Source organism: Carya illinoinensis, chromosome 7, assembly GCF_018687715.1.
Source record: "Carya illinoinensis cultivar Pawnee chromosome 7, C.illinoinensisPawnee_v1, whole genome shotgun sequence".
Lineage (NCBI taxonomy): Eukaryota > Viridiplantae > Streptophyta > Magnoliopsida > Fagales > Juglandaceae > Carya > Carya illinoinensis.
In genome coordinates, this window is record NC_056758.1 from 2,697,897 (window position 1) to 2,719,681 (window position 21,785).

General features: G+C 35.7%; 1 protein-coding gene across 1 annotated transcript; it reads left to right on the forward strand.

The window, feature by feature from the left end:
- Positions 1 to 706: 706 nt before the first annotated feature.
- Positions 707 to 6,190, forward strand: LOC122314812 (cell cycle checkpoint control protein RAD9A). The gene is made up of 10 exons (XM_043130420.1): positions 707 to 1,004; positions 1,608 to 1,727; positions 1,808 to 1,916; positions 2,668 to 2,919; positions 2,994 to 3,106; positions 3,736 to 3,800; positions 4,579 to 4,829; positions 4,904 to 5,060; positions 5,463 to 5,503; positions 5,595 to 6,190. Exons 1-10 carry the CDS (start codon positions 900 to 902, stop codon positions 5,735 to 5,737), a joined length of 1,356 nt encoding a protein of 451 aa, XP_042986354.1. The 5' UTR covers positions 707 to 899; the 3' UTR covers positions 5,738 to 6,190.
- The last annotated feature ends 15,595 nt before the right edge of the window (positions 6,191 to 21,785 follow it).

The window sequence follows — 21,785 nt, forward strand, 5'->3', positions numbered from 1 at the left end:
GAAAGCATATCCATATACATAGGGCAGTTTCTTAATCCTGGTGTACGAACATGCGGTACTCTCATACTATTATAAAATGTAAGTTCAATTAACATTAATATTTATCATAATTGGATGTTCAATTATCGTTCAATTAATAAAATTTTATATATTATATTATCATTTTACTCATATTAAAATGTGACACATTTATTACGGGATACTGCTATAGAAAACAACGTTCCTACCTACAAATTCAACCGAGTAGTCCATTACAAACATTTTTATATTTTTGGCTTTTCTTTTATTTATTTTTTTAACATCTTTAAATATTTTTATTTTTTATAAAAAATATATAAACTTAATAATATTCACTTACTTAAACATTAAAAAAAAATATTTAAAAAAAACAAAAAAAAACAAAATCCGTCAAACTGTCAGTACACCATCGGTTAAGTATTATCTTTTTCTTTTTTCGGCCCTTGCACTCTTGCTGTGCAGAAGATATGGCGTGGTTTTGCTTCGTGGCTGCTCCAACATACACGATTTCCAAGTAGCTGGGATGATATCTTTAGTATTGACTGTTAAGGCGAACTTCCAAAGTTGTTAAGGCAACTTGTGGTGTTATTGTATTACGCTTCTAGTCAAGTCGTTAGGAGTCAGGACAGTCTAGCCTCAGTAAAGCTCGTATAACTTTTGGAAATCTAGACCATTCGTCATGACCTAGTTTCGACGGCCAACTGGCCAAGCTCATTTCCCGCCCCTTTAATAACAAGCTCATACGAGCGTTTTAATAACAAAATCGCTTGGCGCTTAACCCGCCCCTTTCCCGCCAAGCTCATTGAAAGTGAGATCTCGATCTCTCTCTCTCTGTCTCCCCACTTCACGGAGAAAGAGAGAGCCAGACTGCCAGTGAAAAAATGGAGTTCAGACTCAGTGGGAACGCGCTCAAGACCTTCGCTCGATCCATAACGTGTCTCGCTCGTGTCGGCAACGAGCTCGTCATTCAAGCTTCTCCTTCTGAGGTAAAACTTTCTCGCTTTCCCCCCTGAGATCCCACCTTCCCAAACGCTTCGTATCTCACTCACTTACGTTTTTTTCACAATCTCATGCTAATTTTAGCCTTTCCATATCACACTTTCTTGTTTATCAAACCGAATCGATCGACTCAATTATTATCTTTACGTTATTGAAGGTTATGTTAAGCACTGGCTATTACTCTGTGTCTGTTATGATCCGTAGAATCCACTTTGCGGTTCTTCACAGTCAATTGGTGATCAGATCATTTTTTTAATACCAGAAATGCCATCTAATTTCTGGTAACCATAACTGGGGCTCTAGTATGGTTTGTTAGGGTTTTGGAAAGCATAAATAGCTTTCATAGAAAAATTAGTTATATTCTGTTGATTAAGCTTGAGTAACTATTTTTTGTTTTGATTTACAAGAATTGTGATACATATGTGAGAAATTAGCGATTGAAGTTTTGTTTGGTTGGCAAGAAAATTAAACAAAAGAAAAGAAAAAGAGGATGAAGAAAAAAGAAAACAAATGAGATCACCATTTACTAGTAATATAGAAGGTATTCATATTTTAGTTTGATTTGTTGGGTTACTATTTTTTGCCTGCAGCTTACTTTTCACACACTGAATTCATCGCGGTCTGCCTATCAGTCCATTACATTTAAGCCTGGTCTCTTTGACATCTATACAGTTTCCGGTAACCAAGTTAAATGCAGTGTGCTTTTGAAGGTAAGGTATTTTTGTCTGAAATTTTAGATACCTGAACGGGATTTTGTACCTTGGCATTCTTACCTACTGAGCATCCTCAGGCTATTTGCTCTGTTCTTAGGACACCTATTGCGAGCATTGATAGTTTGAGCATAAAGTTGCCTGATCCTGATGCATCAAAAGTGCAATGGATGTTGGAATGCTATAGCGGTAAAGTGCTTTTTCCACATTTCCTATGTGTTGATTATCCCATAGACATATTAGTTTTGGATAGAGAGATGCCACATATTGGGGGTAGAAGCGGAGATTGATGGGTGCTTGCAATATTGGACAATGTTAAGTTCATCAGATTATTGATTATAACCAATAAGTGAATGTTTGATTTGTACCATGGGGAATCCAAGTGGAGGATTCTTACAAATGAAATCAACTTTTGGATGTTTGGTGTTTGGCTGGAACCTCCAATGGCTTCCTACAACAAACTTTTTCCGATGCTATGCACTTTAATGGAGGATAGTTGCCACTCAAACCTTACCATCTCAAGGTAGATAGATAAGGCTTTTTTTTTTTTTGATAACCTTGGGTGTCCGGGCCAGCTTATGCGCACCTCGACTAATCCCAAGGGGCCCTGAAGTTAACGACCAGGTAAATCCTCCAGTGGCCCTGAGGGGACTCGAACTAGTGACCATTGGGAAGCAAATTCAAGGCCTGACCAATTGAGCTATCTCTCAGGGTTTAGATAGATAAGACTTCTTGTACCCAGCCCAGCCATCATTGAAAATCGGGATCATTTTAAAGAAATTATGCTCACTTGTCAAATGCTCAACATATATACTGTTATGCACCCTGCATATGTTAGTTGGTGACCGTACTGCACAACTTTTGTTCTCACACATTCTTCTTTTGTACGTTAATTGAATCCAGCATTGGATTTAAAAATTATATATTGTATGTTTGGCAGGCATGGGGAAAACCTATTGGATTACCTGCAATGTGGAACCTGACATACAACATTTAGCCCTTGATAGGACAAAATTCCCAAGCAGCTTTGTAGTGAGGCCTCGTGATTTCACCAGATTGCTTGCTAATTTTCAGTCATCCCTTCAGGAGATTACTATCATTGCAACAGATCGAGCCTCCTTGCCTTCTGACACCGCAAGTGATATTGGAGGAAAAGCAGTTGAACTCAGAAGCTATATAGATCCAACCAAAGGTAAGAAATATGTTATTCTTTCTTGCCTGGCTTTATCAGAAATAAGATACTGATGCTTAAATTTTCTGCTGTAGAGAATGATTCATCACTGCACACTCAACTTTGGATAGATCCTACGGAAGAGTTTGTGCAGTATACCCACACTGGAGACCCCATAGATGTGACATTTGCTGTAAAAGAATTGAAGGTATATAAATCCAAGCCTTGAAACCTAGTTTTTCCAACATTAATTGAATTTGGGTTTCTATATTCACCTAACATTAATTGAATTTGGCATATGCTAGATGATGTTGAGCCACTAGGGAGCGTTCATAACTTTGTTTAAGCATATTTGGGTATTTTTTTCAACTTACTATGTTCTCATTTGGCATAATTTTGTTTGTCTATCTTTTGTCCTTGTTTCCCATGAATTTTCTAACAATTTCCATTTGTCACTAAGTAGAAATAGATATGGTGAACCTTTTTTAACAAAACCCCTAATCTTTGAAACCATAAACCGCCCATCTCTAAAAGGTTGGCAAATAATCAGAAAATTTTTCATTGTATTGTTCAATCCAGTGATGTTCATAGTGCTATAAAATTGCTCCTGTCGTAGTCTTAAATCAAATTTGGTGTACCTTTTGTTACATTACGAAGGCATGGCGAACAGATGAAAGACTGACTTAGAGATAGCAAGATTTTTCAGTATCATCATCATTTTTTTTTATATCATTTGGGAGAAATACTTTAACATAAAAGACTGTTGGATTTGTAGTAACTCATTTGGTGCATATTTAGCATTTGACAAAATCTTCTTTGTTTATTATCAAATGCCAGGCATTCCTTTCTTTCTGCGAAGGCTGTGAAGTTGACATTCATTTGTATTTTGAAAAAGCTGGCGAGTAAGATACATCAAGTTATATTTCATTTAGTACTTTCCCTTTGTTTCTTTTATTTATTTTTCCTCCCCTCTCATCTAATTACTTCACGATGAAATGCTCCTTTCAGCTAGCAAGCATGCCATTTTGTTGGCTTATTATTATTTTTTTTTGTAAGTCTATTTTGTTGGCTTATTGTGGATGCGTAATGGATTTGATAACAAATCGCAACATTAGCAGAACCTTTTGTAACATGTTATTGATAGTACTGCTTGGTATGGTTGAGACATGGGAAAGTTTGTACGTATAGAATATGGGTCTATCAGAAAGAATGGAACCCAAAAAGCAACAATGAATTTGATAGAATATGTTGCTCCTTAGATTTGATGCATTACTGTCGTATACAAGTACATAGATTTTATAGAATGTACAAGTAAATGCATTTAGTGCTACGTTGAATCCTAGTATCGGAGTAGCTTTACCCTGCATTTGAAAACATATTGGTGGCCACAGATGCATCTCAATGTTGTCCATACTTTAGTTTATTGGTTGTGATCATCTAACTACCCATCTCTTTATATTTATTATTCTATTTCATCATTTGCAATTGTATGTTGATTGAGGTGTAAATGAACTCCCACGAGGAAGTCATGCAAAAAATCTTAGGATCAACAATTATGATGGTTTGTTGGACTATCATGGGAACATTTACTACTATCAAATATTAGATTTTTTCTGCATTGCTTACCATTTTGGAGGCTTGATTTCGCTATGTTGTGGAAAACCATGTATCTGGGAACAGGCCTATTCTCATGGCACCAAAGTTTGGTTTAGATGATGGGTCTAGCTCAAACTTTGATGCTGCACTTGTACTTGCAACCATGCTTACATCACAGCTCCATGAAGTGAATCCCTCGGAACCTCCACAAGCGGCTGCCACGGGACATGGCCAGAATGAGCATCAGACAAGGTCTCAATCTCGGTCCCAAAGGGGTAGACCAAATGTCTCTGAGCATCCATCTGATCATACCAGAATTTGGTCTGAACTTTCAGGTGATTATTTTTTCAATGTTTCAACTGTAGAAAGAGTGTTCTGCATCTAAACTGTTGATGACTTTGATGTGCAGGAAGTGCCGCAAGAAGTGGTCGTGGTAGTGAAGAAAGGCAGTTTCAAGGTGAAAGAAATTTGAATGCCAGCGAACAGAGGGAAATTCAACGGATTAGCACATTGCAAATTTCAAAACCTGCATCTGGTAGAGGAAATGAGCCTGCTGATCCTAATACGTATCCTGATTCTTTCTGTTTGCTTTGTTATGCCATCAATTCAAGTTTAACATATCCTAATACGTATCCTGATTCATCTGCAAGAGTGCATGTACATGCGAGCTTGTTCCCTGCATTTGTGAATTATTCCTAGTGAAAGACTTATGAGTTACCTTCGTTTGGTTATGTAACCATTATGTTCTATCGCTGCTAGAGAGCCAAGTTTGTCTGTTCAGCTCTACTGGCAATATGGCATAATGGTCAGAAATATAGGAATGAAGTCTAATAGTTCTCTCTAACAAGTGCAAATGCTGAGCACACAACACTCCCTATAGCCTAATTTGCTACGGTAGTTAGACCAACATTCTTACATGCATCCCGACATATTGATTATAATTGCATTTTCTTGACTGGTCACGATAGCTGCCATCCTACAGAAAAGGATCATGTGGAAGAACCCCAAGGTTGCTTATAGTGCCAGTAAATTGGATTTTTCTTGCGTATATTTGTGCTCTTCAATGGGCAACTAATATTTTTACAATTTGTTGCTTCCAGATAGGCCGGATACTCATGGTCAAGGTTTTTCACAGCGTCATCCTAGTAACTGGGTTGATGCAGATGAGGATGATGATAACGAAGATGGGGATGATCATGAACTATGTATCCGGTCAACACCGCCATACTACGAGGAACTGTAGCCACGTTGGATTTCTATGTTAAAGATGGCTGGATGTTTGAAAAGGACTGGAACAAAGCTTTTGTGAACTCAGGACCATGTTGTAAGGGGACCCTTAAAGGAGGTGGATCATAAAATTTTATTGATTCTTAAGTCGAGAAATTCCACAGGTTGGACCTGCTGCCTTATGGCTGCCAACCCGAATGCGAATTCAGTTCTGCTAGATCTTCAAGGATGGCGTTCTTTCACATTCATCTTGACACAGTCCAGAGACGGGACCCGAGAAGTAAGTGAGTTTCTGGCACAATCTTTGATATTGTATATTTACTATACTAAGTATGTATTTGCTACCATCTTGAAGCGACGAGAATGAATATATACACATATATATCCACGAGTAGGTAATAATAGTTGGGAGGCACCATCATTTACCTTCCCCTCTTTATCACATTATGTAGTTACTTTTTTAATGGTCTCTTCCGTTTCTGTGTCTTTAAATTTTTTAATTTTTTATTCTATAGAAGTTTTTAATTGTTGTCGAAAGAGATCGGTATAATGCTAGAGAAATTTTAAGCGATGGTAGAAAACCACGAGGAATGGTCTATTAATAGCGTTAAATATGATATTGCCTTGCAGGTTTCAACGAAAGTGTGAAAAGCATTTATGCAGCGTTAAGACGTAAGGATCATTAATTGGCAAATTAGAAAAAAAAAAAAAATTCCTATAAACACTTGAATTGGGCATACTGCAACGGAAAATTGATAATGCAAAAAAAATAAATTAATGCTAAATGTAGTCTTAGAATGTGCGTATACTTTTTTAAAAAGAAGAATTGAAAGCCGGTTTAATTTAAAAAGAAGAGTTACCGAAGATTTTGCGGCAAAGATGAAGTTCAACCCCAGCCCCAACAAGAATACCAGGAAGTTCGACCCGAAGATTTTGCGTCAAAGGCACGGTGACCACTTACGAGTGTGCCGTGGAAGGTCTTTTCTTCAGTAAAATTCTTGTTTAAAAAATGGGATTAACTAATAAAATAATGATTTTTTTCATGTATGTTAAATTTATCTTTTTTTTAAAAAAAAAAAAAAAAAAAGAATGCATTAGACTTGCACATTTTGAAATTGCGAATATCATTATCATGGAATAAACGGTAGATGACACTCACACTTTTAAGCAATATATTTTTTCAGGAGTTATTATACATCAAAAGTGATAAATACACATCAAGTTATTAACATTACTTTTTTCTATATCAAAATGTTATATAGCTCCCATAAAAAGTTACAATTCCAAGGTTCAAGTCCTATCTATCTAGTCTGTGTTTTTTAAAAATAAAATTTGTTGGATACCAACTCTGACTAATTTAAAGTCCAAGATTTACTTATATTGTCTTTACTTTTCCAATTTACAACCAAGTTAATTGGATGTTTTAACAAATTAATAACGTTTTTCTAACTGAGTTCACGTCAAAAGTTGGGGAGAATCTTTCAGCATCGTTTTAGAGATCCTTTCTAGAGTCTTTTAAATTCTGTAAAATATGTTATATATATTTCGCTTTTGATGGATAAGAGGATAGTTATTTCCTTCCTTATCCGTAAATTAAAATCGAGAATGTAAAGACCAATATCATATCCGTTGTATAATTGGAAAGTATGCTGTGCCCCACTCTACGTAATGGCAACTAAACTCTATTAATAATTTAATAGTCTTTCCTGTAAGCCTACACAGATGTTTGACGGTTCTACACAATTCATTTTTTAAAACAAACTAATGTTAAAAAACACCTCGATCATGTTGTTTTTACAAGCGAAGCGCACGATGGAAAGAGATTAATCCAGAAAGGAGACGTAGCAGCACAGAGAGCTTTGTTTCTAAAACAATGTCCAGGATCTTTCATTCCAGCTGTTCTTGGAATCTGTGCATTGGTCTTGGTTCTAAGCTCATCACACACCGTCCATGCAGGCCTCAACACCAACTGGGATGGATGCCCGTCGGGTCAACTTGCAAGGGCAAAATATCGGGGTGCCTGGCCAGAGGAGAGGTCAAGCCGGACACGGAGATCAGCAGGCGCATTCTAGTTGGCAGGGAACCAGTAATTGAGATGAGATGATGGTGCTGGGATGGAAGTAAGATTGGCTGAAAAGGATGATGGAGGAAAGGCTTGATAACTATGATTAAATCTATGGTAGCATGCAAGGGCTGTATGGCCTGGTTTGTGGCAAATTTGACAAAGAGGACGAGAATCTGTTTGACTAGAAAAGGAAGTGGAGTTATGACGACCACCCCCACGACTATCCCGAAAATGTCGAGCACCCATGCCTCTATGAGAAGAATTAGACGCAGAAGATGATTTTGTAGAGGCGAGATGCGCAGCTATGGGATTGCCACTAAGCAATGTATTGGCTTGATGAGCTAGGCGAGACTCATGATTTAGTAGATAACTGTATATTTGATGGGGGGAGAGAGGATCGGCTCTAATAGAAAGGGAGGTGACCAACGAATCATAGTCAGTACCGAGGCCAGCTAAAAGGTAAACAGAAAATGCAGATGGGGATAAGGGTTGCCCAGCAGCACCCAACGAGGCAGCCAAGGTTTTTGCCTTGTGGAAATAATCAGTAATTGACTCGGACCCCTTTTTGAGAGTAGCTAACTCATACTGCGTCTTCATTACATGAGCAGATGATTGTGCAGCAAACAGGTTTTGTAAAGTGGACCAAACTTCATGCGTTGTGGAACATTCAAGGACCAGGGCAAGAACCTGTTCGGACAAAGAGGAATAAATGGCAGATAGAATAAGCTGATCAAGCAAAAGCCACTTGCTATATTCTGGGTTAGGAGCGCCGTCGATCATGGGGGTAGGCATGGTAGATGAACCATCCACATGATGAAAGAGCTGATGTCCCTTTAGAAAGGGTACTATTTGTGCTTTCCATAGAAGATAATTTTCTATGGTAAGCTTGATGGTGATGAAATGACTTGCGGAATTGAGAAAAGTAGGGGTGGTGATAGATGTGTGATTTTGTGAAGAAGAAATTTCAGAAGAATCAGTAGAAGCCATTCGGCTGTGTGTTGTGAAAAAAAAAAGACGTGGTCTATTAACAGGCTCTCGATAACATATTAAAGTAGCTTATGCACACAAGGTGTTTGACAGAAAGCAATAAAGAAAACCTCCGTTTTGATTCAGTGTGATTCACTCTTACAATTATGCCGAGACTCTACATCTTATATAGAAGAAAGCATAACAACTTTCATCCATAATTCACGGATCTATTGCCACCTGGCCTACCAGACTTTGATTCTTTTTACTGGAATATTCCTCATGACCCTGCTGTGCTATTCTGGAATTTTCTGAGCTGACAGTTATTTTGTTATGTGTACTGCTACTGCTGCATTCCTCCTTTTGTATCACAGGTTGAGTGGCCGAGTCCTTAACAGGCACCATCGGCTACGGTGCGCTGCATAGGGACACGGTGCCCTGCTCTCGACGTTCCAATGGCACTTATTCTAGCTACCAGATCTGCCGGGGTCACGGTCACGCTAACCCCTACAGGCGTGGCTGCTGTGCCATCACAAGGTGCAGGGGGGTTGATTGCTCTCTCACTCATTTTTTTTCTTTCCCCTATTTTCTTTAATTTCTTTTAGGTGAGTTTATTTTTAAGATGAGGTTATTATTTTCGAGTCAATCAGGTGCGACTTCTGTCACCATTTGTGTATTCCTGTCGATCATTTTCTGAGCAATTTTCCCTTGAGATCAAGAAACTGATTCCTTCAATCCAATCCATCATCTTCCTCCTCTCAGACCAATGAAATTGGTGCCGAAACAACTAGGCCCTGACTTGTAAACCTCACTCTCAATTCATGGGAAGGTTCTGACTAAAGGAGCAGTCGCACTTCTCTTTGCTTGTGCTCTAAAGTATAAGTTTCCACTTAAATAGCTTCGTAGGTGAAATATGGATGTCCATGTTGACATACGAAGCAATTGTATCATAAGTGTATTGAAAGTAACAAATTTAAAATGAAAAGTAAAATTATTGTTTGGTAAAAGTGACTACTCGTAAAACAAAATTATTAGGTATTTCGAGAATATGAATGATGCAAAACTCTCATCTTATCTTATCATATAATTAAAATTGTTAATATATATTAAATTTAAATGACATTACATATTCTAATAAGATATAAATATCACGATGCCGTATTTTTCTACATAAAGACAATGTCAAATAATATAAAAAAAATGGCCAGGTCATTGGCCTAAAAAACATGGGGTGACAATTTGTATTCGCGAGTTATATTTGTATCGTGACAAGTCCCGAATATTTAATTATATAGATTAACCTTTACATGACTTGTTAAAATAAACAGGTCAGACCTTCAAATTTTAAAATAACTCATTTAAATAACGGGTCGTGTTGTACTATCTGGTTAATAATTAATTATAAATGGCTAGTCAACACGATACGATTCATTTCAACATATTTCATGTAAATGAGTTGAACTAACCTACATAACCTCTATGACTTGATTAATATAATTTCACATAGAAGTTAAAATCTATATTCATTAATAGTCACAATATTTTTTTTTTAAAAAAAAGGAAGACTACCTACTAACAAAAAATCAGTGCTTCTATATTTATTAGGCATGCATAGGTGTGGTTTTTGTATATGTCCCGTGTACTTGGTTTCGTCTATTTCTAATAAAATTTCCTATTTACTGATAAAAAAAAAATAGTTTGTGAGAGTTTTCTTCCCCTATTTTTTTACTTGCTTAATGCAATTCATTTTCCATTGAATGTGGTTTTATACCAAGCTGGCTTGTGATGGAAAATGATCTTTCAAAACCTTGGAAAAGTTCTCATAAATTGTAAACCAAACGACGCATCAATGATCATCTGTATTCCTCAATGCATTCCATAAAAAATCAATGCATCTACCAAAATAACAATAGATAAAGAATTTTACATTTTAAAGTTTACAAATGAATGCACAGCTGACAAAAACTAATTACCATAATCAACTAGCAAGCATTAATGGCACTGCAGCTTCGTCAAAACAAACTTTGTAACAATGTGTCTGTCAATTCCCGCATGGATGCAGTTATCCTCTAAGCAGTAAATAAGCTCTGCATTTCAACCACGAAAATGCCATGATCTCTCTCTAACACAAGAGTACTGTCATCAGCAAATCTGACAATAATATTCATTACTTTCACTCTTGGAAGATTAACCGTTCCATGCCTTTTGCTGCCTCTAATCATACTGCACTTGGGCTACATTTCTCAGAGCTAACTTTAAGGTAGAAAATTGCGTAAATCTTTCTTGTTGCAGTGGGCATCAGTACCATGCTTACTGCAATATTGACTTACCTGATGGTGGTGGAGAGCTGCAGCTCGACACCAGAACACGAATGGCTTCTCTGCTCCTCGGTGGCGCGGGCTAGTCAGCGTCAATTCGAAATTCAAGCTTAATATCCGAAATCAAGTGTGAGGCAGTGGTTTTTTGGTCATCATGAGAGTAGGGGCTTTTTGGTCATTCGACTTAAACTGACATGGACAATTGCGAGATGTTTGGAAAATAAAATAAGATGAGAAATCCGATAATAATAATAAAAGAGTAAATCTCTTAATATATTTTTTGTTTTAGAATTGAAAAAAGTTAAATTTTTTATTATATTTCATATGAAAGTTTGAAAAATTTGTAATAAATATATAAGATCATCTCATCGGCCAAACCAAGCTGGCCTTAAAGATTGTTGTAATATTTCCATATCAATATCATGCATGCTTGATTAGGAGGAAAAAAATACCACATCAAGTTATTAGAAATACGTTTTTTTCTATATTCTGAACATCTTTCTATTTGTCCAGTCTAAGGTTTTTTTTTTTTTTTTTTTTTTTTTTTGGATAACAAGTCTGACTAATTTAAAGTCCAAGATTGACTTTTATTGTCTAGAAGTTATTTTCCAATTTACAACCAAGTTGTGGGATGTTTTTGTTTAACTTCAAACAGGTAGTGTAAAACTCTTGTTTACATCATCCAATATAAAACTGCCACGTCATAGGTCCATGAAAAAAATTTACGTACCTGCCCTCCCCATCCCCCACCCCACGTACTTACTCTGTATACACAAATGGGAGGATCCCGCCCTTCCTCAAATGTATCAAACACATTTTTCAGCTTGCAAAGACAAATAGGGGCGAGTGTTAGAGACCACATAGCAACCATCACAGCATTTCAGGTCATCCACTCAAGCCAAATCCGATCACTGCTCAGCAACGCCTAGTCAGCATAATAAAGATTATTCTAGAATAAAAGAATTGTAATTTTGTTATGGATTGTCTTTACAAATTAGTTAGAAAATGTTCCCTTTATTCTTTTTGTAATTAATATAAATAGAAAGCCCTGTACATTGTAATCAAGAAGATCAATACACAGAAATCAATTGAATTCTTCTTCTTAAACTCTCTGCTTTGCTTTACTTGCTTTTCTGCAAATCGTTTTGATTTTATCAAAACTGTTATGATATCAAGAGCCATCTATGGCCTCTGAGAATACTGATTCATCTATCAGCAATCCCCCTCCTTCCAATACCAACCCTAAAGACCCCTCCAACCCTTACTTCCTTAATCCAAACGATGGCCTTGGAACCTGACTTACCACTCATCTCCTCACAGCAGAAAACTATCACTCTTGGGCTCATACCATCTGTAGATCTCTTTGGATCAAGAAAAAACTGGGCTTCATTGATGGTACGCTTCATGAACCTACTGCCCCAAACTCTACTTTGTTAGAACCATGGTTTGAATGTAATGACATGGTTGTAACTTGGCTTCAAAATGCAATGTCCCTTGAAATAAAAAATAGTATTGTGTATGTTGAAACTGCTCATGCCCTGTGGCTTGAGTTAGAGCAACATTTTGCACAAAATAATGGCCCATGGATTTATGAATTGAAACAATCCATCCACTCTCTTACCCAAGGAGATGACTATGTTAGTCTCTATTTCTTGAAATTGAAGAGTTTATTTGATGAACTTCTTAATTTTGAAATCATGCCATCTTGTACCTGTGATGCTTTGAAACCTGTCATTGAGAATTGAAACCTGTCATTGAGAACTAACAACGTGATCGGATGATAAAATTCCTTATGGGACTCAATGATTCCTTCACCAATATCAAAGCCCAAATCATTCTTCTTAAACCCATCCCTACCTTGAGTGAAGTTTATGCTCTCGTTCAACAAGAAGAGAAGTGAAAATAGATCTCAACAACCTCCCTTAGTCTTCATGACACTCTTGCTATGGCTACTAAAACCTATTTTCCATCCAACCAAGATAACCCCAAACATTTTGGTTCTCCAAGGAGAGAAAAACTCTTTTGCTCTTTTTGCAAAATCTTTGGGCATTCTTTAGACAAGTGTTTCAAAGCCAATCCCCACCTTGAAAAACCCACCTGCACCCATTGCAACCTTGTTGGTCATACTGTTGACAGATGTTACAAACTCCATGGTTATCTACCAGGCCATAAACATGCCACTCGAAGCAAAGGTTCTAACCCATCAGCTAACCAAATTAGCCTCTCCAACCTAGAAGAGATCTATGAGAAATCACAAGCTGCTCTTAGTAAAGAGCAATATCAACATCTCATTACTTTGCTCAAATCTTAGGCTACACAACAGGTTGCTAAACACGTTCAGTCCCTTGATTCATCTAATTGTACCTCTGCCACGGCTATGTCTGTTATTTCTTCTTGTTTCTTAGTCTCTCACATAGCATCAACATCATCAAAGGATATTCCATGGATTATTGACAAGGGTGCACCTCCATTTATACCTCTTTACTTACCGACGTTCATTTTCAAGTTAAATTCCCCAGTGATGGCAACCATGCCGATGTTACTCACAAATGAATTGTTCAACTTAATCGCAACATCACTCTCAAGGATGTCCAATGCATCCCATCTTTTAAGTTCAATTTTCTCTCAGCCAAGAAATTAACTCAAGACCTTAACTGTTGCTTTATTTTTTTTAATAATGCATTTTATGTGCAAGATCTTTTCTCTTAGAGCACGGTTGGGAAAGATGAGGCTCACAATGGTTTACACCATCTCCAGTTGACAGACATGTCTCCCACTGCCCTCTCATCTATTCTGTCCAGATGTCCAAAAAATCCCACTTCCATTTATGCTTCTATTATCTCTGATTACAATTTATGGCATTGCATAATGGGTCACTTATCAGACTCACATTTATCTTTATTACAAGAATATTTACCAAATCTGAAAGTTATGCACCATAATGTTCCTTGTTCTACTTGCCATTTCTCCAAATATCACCGTTTACCTTTTCCTGTTAGCTCTAACCGTGCATCAAAACCATTTGATCTCATTCATTGTGACATTTGGGGACCTTGTTCCCAAATGGCACATGATAGATCCATATTTTTTAACAATAGTTGAAGACTTCTTAAGATCGACATGGGTTTATTTAATGAATAACAAATCTCAAACCATAAACTTCATTCAATCCTTTCGTTCTTTAGTTGAAACACAATGTCACACTAAAGTTAAAGTGATTCGGTCTGATAATGGGAATGAGTTTGCAATGACCAATTTCTACATGCAATAAGGAATAATCCATCAAAAAATTTGTGTTGAGAGCATACAACAAAATGAGATTATTGAACGAAAACACCAACATATTTTAAACGTTGCCCGAGCCTTAAAATTCCAATCTGGAATTCCCACATCCTTTTGGAATGAATGCATCATGACTGCCACATACCTTATCAACAGAACACCTTCTCCCAATTTACAAAATCTGACACCATATGAACTTCTATTCCAAGTCAAACCAACCTACACCATTTAAGAACTTTTGGTTGTCTTTGCTATGCCTCAACTTTAAAAAACAATCGTCACAAATTTGATTCCAGAGCAAAAGCATGCATCCTACTTGGCTACCCCTTTGGCATTAAAGGATACAGATTACTCGATCTTGAGAGTAAGTCTGTTTTCCATTTAAGAGATGTTATTTTTATGAGCACCTATTTCCCTACAAAAATGTCATTACCACCCCTAACTCACAAACATCCTATCCACCCCAATTCTGGCCCTAGAAATCATCATTCCTTCCCCTCATTTTAAATCTGAGCCCATACCAGACCACACAGCATCTCCAACTCATTTTCAATCTGATCCCATACGAGACAACATACAATCTTTCATTCTTTCTTAATCTGACCCCATACTAGAACACATACCATCACATCAGCCTGTCTCTAAATCTTCTTCTAACCCTCATCATTCTCCCAATTTCCCCTCTTGTGAAGACACCCATTCACAAATCTAAACTGTTCCCTGACGCTCAAACAGACCAAGGAAACCCCTATCTTACCTCCATGACTACTACTGTCAACAGGTTACCATGCCCACTACTTCTCTATTAGGCTCCAAGGTAAAAGGTAATACATTTTCTTCTCATCCTTATCCAATAAGTTCTGTTTTATGCCATGACAAACTATCACCCAATCATGCTGCCTTTGCCACTTCCATCCTTACTCATACTAAACTACACACTTATGCACAAGCTGTGAAAAGCTTAGATTGGCGCAAAGCAATGGATAATGAAATTGCTACTTTGGAACTGATCAAAACTTGGGATATCATTGATCTGCCTATTGGAAAGAAGGCCATTGGTTCAAAATGGGTCTACAAAATTAAATACAACTCGGATGGGACAATTGAGAGGCACAAGGCATGCTTAGTTGCCAAGGGTTATACCCAAGATGAAGGACTTACTATCATGAAACATTTTCACCCGTTGCCAAACTTGTGACAGTCAAAACACTTTTGGCTGTGGCGGCTATCAAAGGTTGGATTCTCCAATAATTTGATGTTAATAATGTCTTTCTATATGGCGATTTGGAGGAAGAAGTATACATGAAGATATCTCCTGTCTATTCCATTCCATTCAATGTCTTAAATAGGCTTCCAGACAATGTCTTAAATAGGCTTCCAGACAATGGTATGCCAAATTCTCTTATTCCTTGCTACACTTTGGTTTTACTTAATCCCAAGCTGATTATAGCATTTTTACAAAATGGAGTTGTCCATCTTTTATAGCATTACTCGTGTATGTTGATTATATAGTTGTGGCCTTAAATAATTATCATGAAATTTCTGCACTCAAAGTTTTTCTTGAGTCAAGATTCAAAATTAAAAACCTCGGTTCCCTAGAGTACTTTCTCGAATTGGAGGTAGCTAGGACTTCAAATATGATTCTATTATGCCAAAGAAAATATGCTCTCGACATTTTACATGATGCTGGTTTAATTGGTTGCAAACCTAGCTTAATTCCTATGGACCCAAATCTCAAATTCAGCAAAGATGAAGGCAAGCTGCTTCATGATCCATCTGAATTTACAAGACTCATTGGACGTCTTCTTTACCTAAGCATCACACGGCCTAACTTGTCATTCTCAATTAACTTGCTCAGCCAATAAATGAGTTATCCTCGTGTTCTACATCTTCAAGTTGCCCACAAAATCCTGTGATATGTGAAAGAAGTCCCTTGTCCACGACTTCTTTTTCCCTTCATCTTCAATCTGTCAACTCACTTCATACTGTGATTTTGATTGGGCTTCATGCCCTAATACACGGAGGTCAACCACATGCTATTGTGTGTTCCTTCGAAAGTCACTCATCTCATGGAAATGCAAGAAACGAACAACTATATCCCACAGCTCTGTTGAAGCAGAGTATCGTTCCATGGCTGCTGCATCATGTGAACTTGTTTGGTTAAGATATTTATTTATTGATCTCAAAATTTCTGATCCTCAGCCAGCCATTCTTCATTGTGACAATAAGTCTGCACTCTATATTGCCTCAAATCCTGTTTTTTATGAGAGGACTAAATATATCAAATTAGATTGTCATCTAATTCGATATAAAATTCAAGAGGGTCTCATTGCCCCTACATAAACACCCCACCTACTTCACAATTGGCTGACATACTTACTAAGGCTCTTCATTCTCCATCTTTTTATTCCCTTTTGCTCAAGATGAGAGTAATTGACATACACTCTCCATCTTGTGAGGGATGTTAGAGACCACATAGCAGCCATCACAACATTTCAGGTCATCCTCTCAAGCTAGATCATATCACTGCTCAACGATGCCTAGTCAGCAGAATAAAGATGATTCTAGAATAAAAGAATTGTAATTCTATTACGAATTGTCTGTACAAATGAGTTAGAAAAGGTTCCCTATATTCTTTCTGTAATTAATATAAATAGAAAGCCCTGTACATTGTAATCAAGAAGATCAATGCACAAGAAAATCAATCGAATTCTTCTTCGTCAACTCTCTGCTTTGCTTTACTTTCTTTTTCTGCAAATCGTTCTGATTTTATCAAAACTTTTAGTGAGCCCGAAGAGATAAAAAGTTATCCCCATTAACACCCACTTTGGAGAACAGTACAGAAAATGGAATAAAAGAAAAGAGATGTGTATGGATATGGTTCCACAGAAAAAAAAAATGAAAAAAAAATGTAGACATCAGCACTGGTTTTTTTTTTTTTTTTTTTTTTTTTTTTTTTTTTTTTTCTAGTGACAAGATATATGGACATGGAGGAGGTAGAAACCTTTGCTGTTACTCTATATTAAACTCCATGAGGCTCAAATAAAGTATGTCCAAATCATACTTTTTTGACAAAGTCAACGTTCCGACGAGAGGAACAGAAGAGTGCCCACCGTTGGAAGAACGACAAGGTGTGGTAGACCCACTGATGCTTTCGGTGATGTAAACCCACTTATTACTTTCCACATTTTGTTTTCGTATTTGTTCTGGGTTATGGTTACTCCTGCGAGGAATATAAGGAGGGAATGTTAGAGAAATATATGGGTGTAAAAAATAAACCGGTGAATAGGTAAATTGGACCGAACCGGACCAAACCGGTGGGATCAGCCTGGTCCCAAGTTTGGTTTGGTCCGGTACCAGCTTTAATTTTCTTAAAACTGATCAAAATCGGTCCAGTTCCGATTTTTCTTTTTTTAAAATCGGACTGGATCGGTTTACATATATTTTTTAATTTTTCTATTGTATATAATTTTTAAATATAATATATAATTATATATAAAATAGTTTTATATTATATGCTAAATTACTAATTAATATAATATTAAAATTTAAAATCTTATATCATTTTGTTTATTGTATCAATAGTTATATTAATACTATATCACTATATGTTATAATATATTATAATATATCACTATATTATATATTATAATATATGACTATAGTCTATAGTATAATTATAATATATAATATAAAATACTACAATATATTATCATTATAGTATTATATTATACTATAGTATAAAATAATATATTAAAACCTGATGAAATTTTCTATTGAACCTTGTGGTTTTCATCTGGAGGTAGGGTAATTACACATTATCATCTTCAAGCACAGTAATAAATATATGATTATCATTTGTTTCCATTTTTACTAGAGTTACTTAGGAGGTTCATAACAGAGAGAGAGAGAAAGCAAGAGGGAGAGGGGAGGAAAAAAAATAAAAAAATTACGAAATACACACGCCGGGGGGGGGGGGGGGGGGGGGGGTAAGATTGTGTGAGGCAGCCGTAAAATATTTTTCATAGATTCAATGACATGGCAATTTTATATTGGATGGTGTTGAAAGGAGTTTTACACTCTACTTGCTCCCAGCGTCTCTGTTTAACAAATTATCCATTTGGTTACGTAATCATATTTTAAATAATAATTAATAAAATATTATTATAATATAATTTTTAAATATTAGTTTTATTTTAAAATTTAAAATAGTTGAATTATTTATTATATTTTATATAAAATTTTAAAAACATTATAATGATTAGATAAAATAAGATAAAATAATTTAATTTTTAGTAACCAATGTAGGCTTAACTTCGTTTTTCTAACTGTGTTCACGTCAAAAGTTGGGGAGAATATTTCAACATCGTTTTAGAAATCTGTTCAGTCTCAGAATATTTCAACACAGAATATTTCAACTGTGTTCACGTCAAGAGTATAGTCATTTCCTTCCTTATCCGTAAATTAAAATCGACAATGTAAAGACCAAACCATATCTTTTAGATAATTGAAAAATATGCTCAGCCTCACCCTACGTAATGGCAACTAAACTGATCTATTAATAGCCCCCCCTGCAAGTCTACACAACTTTTTGATGGTTCTACTCAATTCATTTTTTAAAACACACTACTGTTAAACAAACACTTCGATCATGCTGTTTTTACAACTAAACCAATCCCAATAATTCAGTAGATGCCCATTATAAGTCCAAGCGATCCAACACACAAGGGAAGCACGCGATAGAAAGAAATGAATCCAGAAAGGAGACGTAGCAGCACAGAGAGCATTTTTTCCAAAACAATGTCCAGGATCTTTCATACTTCAGCTGTTCTTGGAATCTGTGCATTGGTCTTGGTTCTAAGCTTATCACACACCGTCCATTCAGGTCGGCCTCAACACCGAATGGGATGGATGCCCATTGGGTCAACCTGCAAGGGCACCAAATCGGAGTGCCTGAACGGAGGAGAGGTCAAGTTGGATTCGGGGATCATCATCAGGCGCATTCTAGTTGGCACCATCGGCTACCGTGCGCTGCATAAGGGGGACAAGGTGGCCTGCTCTCGACGTTCCAATGGCACTTTATCTAGCTACCAGATCTGCCAGGGTCACGGTCAGGCTAACCCCTATAGGCGCGGGTGCTGTTCCATCACAAGGTGCAGGGGAGGACCGGGAAGATTTCATCCTCTATGGACGTAGCAATCGGAAGAAATTGGAAGAGAGAGACGTTGGTGGTGACGGGGTCATCGTTGTTATTATTGTTGATTGAAATATTATTGCTATAATAGCATTATAAATTTGATGTACAGTCTTTTTTTTGTGTATTTTATTAATGTGATTAATTGTATATTAAAAAAAATTAATACAGCCAATCACATTAATAAAATACGTAAAAAGTATGTAAAAACGATTGTATGGAACATTATTATATATAATAATATTTGTATATATGTCTTTATATAAAATTGTATGTTACAGTGTTTATAAAATATATAGCCATGGAGCAATATTGCTATTTAATTAAAAGAATTGTTATTTCCTATTATATTTATTGAATATCACTATTTAAAATATAAAAATTAATAAACATGACTAAAAATAATAAAGTATATAATTAAAAGTATATAAAATATAATAAATATAATTGAAAATAATTAAAATTTAGATTTTTGATGATTCTAGGACTCCTTCCTTCGCAGCAAACCAATAGGAAAATTGGTAACCCAGATTAATACAAAGTTGCTCAATATTGTTTCACTTGGAGTTTTTTTATTTCCTGGGTCAATAATGAATTGATAAGGTTTTTTTTAACCATTAAATTATTCTTTTTTAACAATAACTAATGTCCTCTTTATTAATCTAATGTTGTTTCCTATTAAAGATATGATAATTTGATAGGTCTTATTCAAAAGAAATATTTTAATAACAAAATAATTTTATAAAAATAAACTCATAAATTGACGTTAAGGTTAATTTAATCTTAAAACATTTATAATGGAATGCAAACGTTATAATGGGATGAAAATTTAATATGGTGTATAGAATTTTCTTTTGATCCAACGAAATCGACTCTATACACCATTCATGAAAACTTAAAGATACAAAGCATTGTTAGGTTGGCTATGGTACTTACATTTATGATAACATAAGATAAATACAATCCACGTTGATATTTATAATCTAAAAAGATTAGTCTATATCACAATTGAAGTATGTCGTTATAATCATAATAAAGTTTAGACGTTTTGCCTAAAAAGGAATCAATATAATGAGATTTGATACTTGATGCCCTTTTATCATACTCATTCACATCTATCATACTTTTTCCTACCCAAGTACGTGAGATCGATTCACAGTGTCCCCTTTTTACAACAGTGTCTATTTCGAATGAACTAAATAGTATTTATCTTCAGGCGGGAGTTATGATAATTGTATTTTGAAAAAAAATATTGACAAGTGAAATACGGGTTCCTTATTATAAACTATAAAGGGATTTGAAAAATTATTATTGCCACGTGAGTTTGAGTTAGATAGGGCTGGGCTGGGCAATGTTTACATATTAGTATAGTTTACATACTAGTATGTAACATTAGCATTTATAGAATTTGGAATGCATAACAAAACTTTTACCTTTAAAATAAAAAATCAGAAACAATTACTTTCAGAATATAGAACAAAATATATTACAAAATATTAGAGAGAAGTTTTCAAAAAACTTTCTTATTCAAAGCAAAATCCTTCGACATATCATAAACTAAAACATCATCTTCATATTATATCGAAGCATCATATTAGGACAAATATCATGTTTGACCCTTGTGGTAGGGTTAAAAACTACTATTATACTTGTGGCTGGGCCGTATATCATGTTTAATCCCCGTGGTAGGGTTTTAAACCAACATTTTACCCGTGACTTGGCCATATGCTACTATTTTACCGACAGCGGGGCCCTATGCCACTATTATACCCATAGCGAGACTTTAACAGAAATAGAACAGACATATCATCAGAAACAGATCATATTCAGATGCAAAATCAGAAACTCATGCCAAAGTTTCTCAGCTTACATATCATATCAGAATAGAACACTGAGTAACTTCAGATCATTTTATATATTTAACATAACAAAATTGAAGTATCTTTATATTAACCATCACAAAAATTTAAAAATCTCATTTTTACTCTTTTCATTTCTACACCATTTATAACAAAAGTAATTTCTCTTTCATACAGAGTTCATGAGTAATGCTAAAACAATAATTGATGTTGTTTTTCATATTTCTTTTAAAAAACAAACATGCATATTTTCAAAGGAAAATGGTAAACCTCATTTGATTTCCTTTTTATGCAAAATCTAGTATAGATACCCCGCTTATCTGAACTTTTTAATCTTTTTTCTGAATTTCCTCACAATAGTGTCAAACTAATATCAATCC

Coding starts and splice junctions, on each gene's coding strand:
- LOC122314812 (XM_043130420.1), top strand. CDS start 900: ATGGAGTTCAGACTCAGTGGGAACGCGCTCAAGACCTTCGCTCGATCC. Junction 1,917..2,667: donor GATGTTGGAATGCTATAGCG/GTAAAGTGCTTT, acceptor TATGTTTGGCAG/GCATGGGGAAAACCTATTGG. Junction 5,504..5,594: donor TCATGTGGAAGAACCCCAAG/GTTGCTTATAGT, acceptor TGTTGCTTCCAG/ATAGGCCGGATACTCATGGT.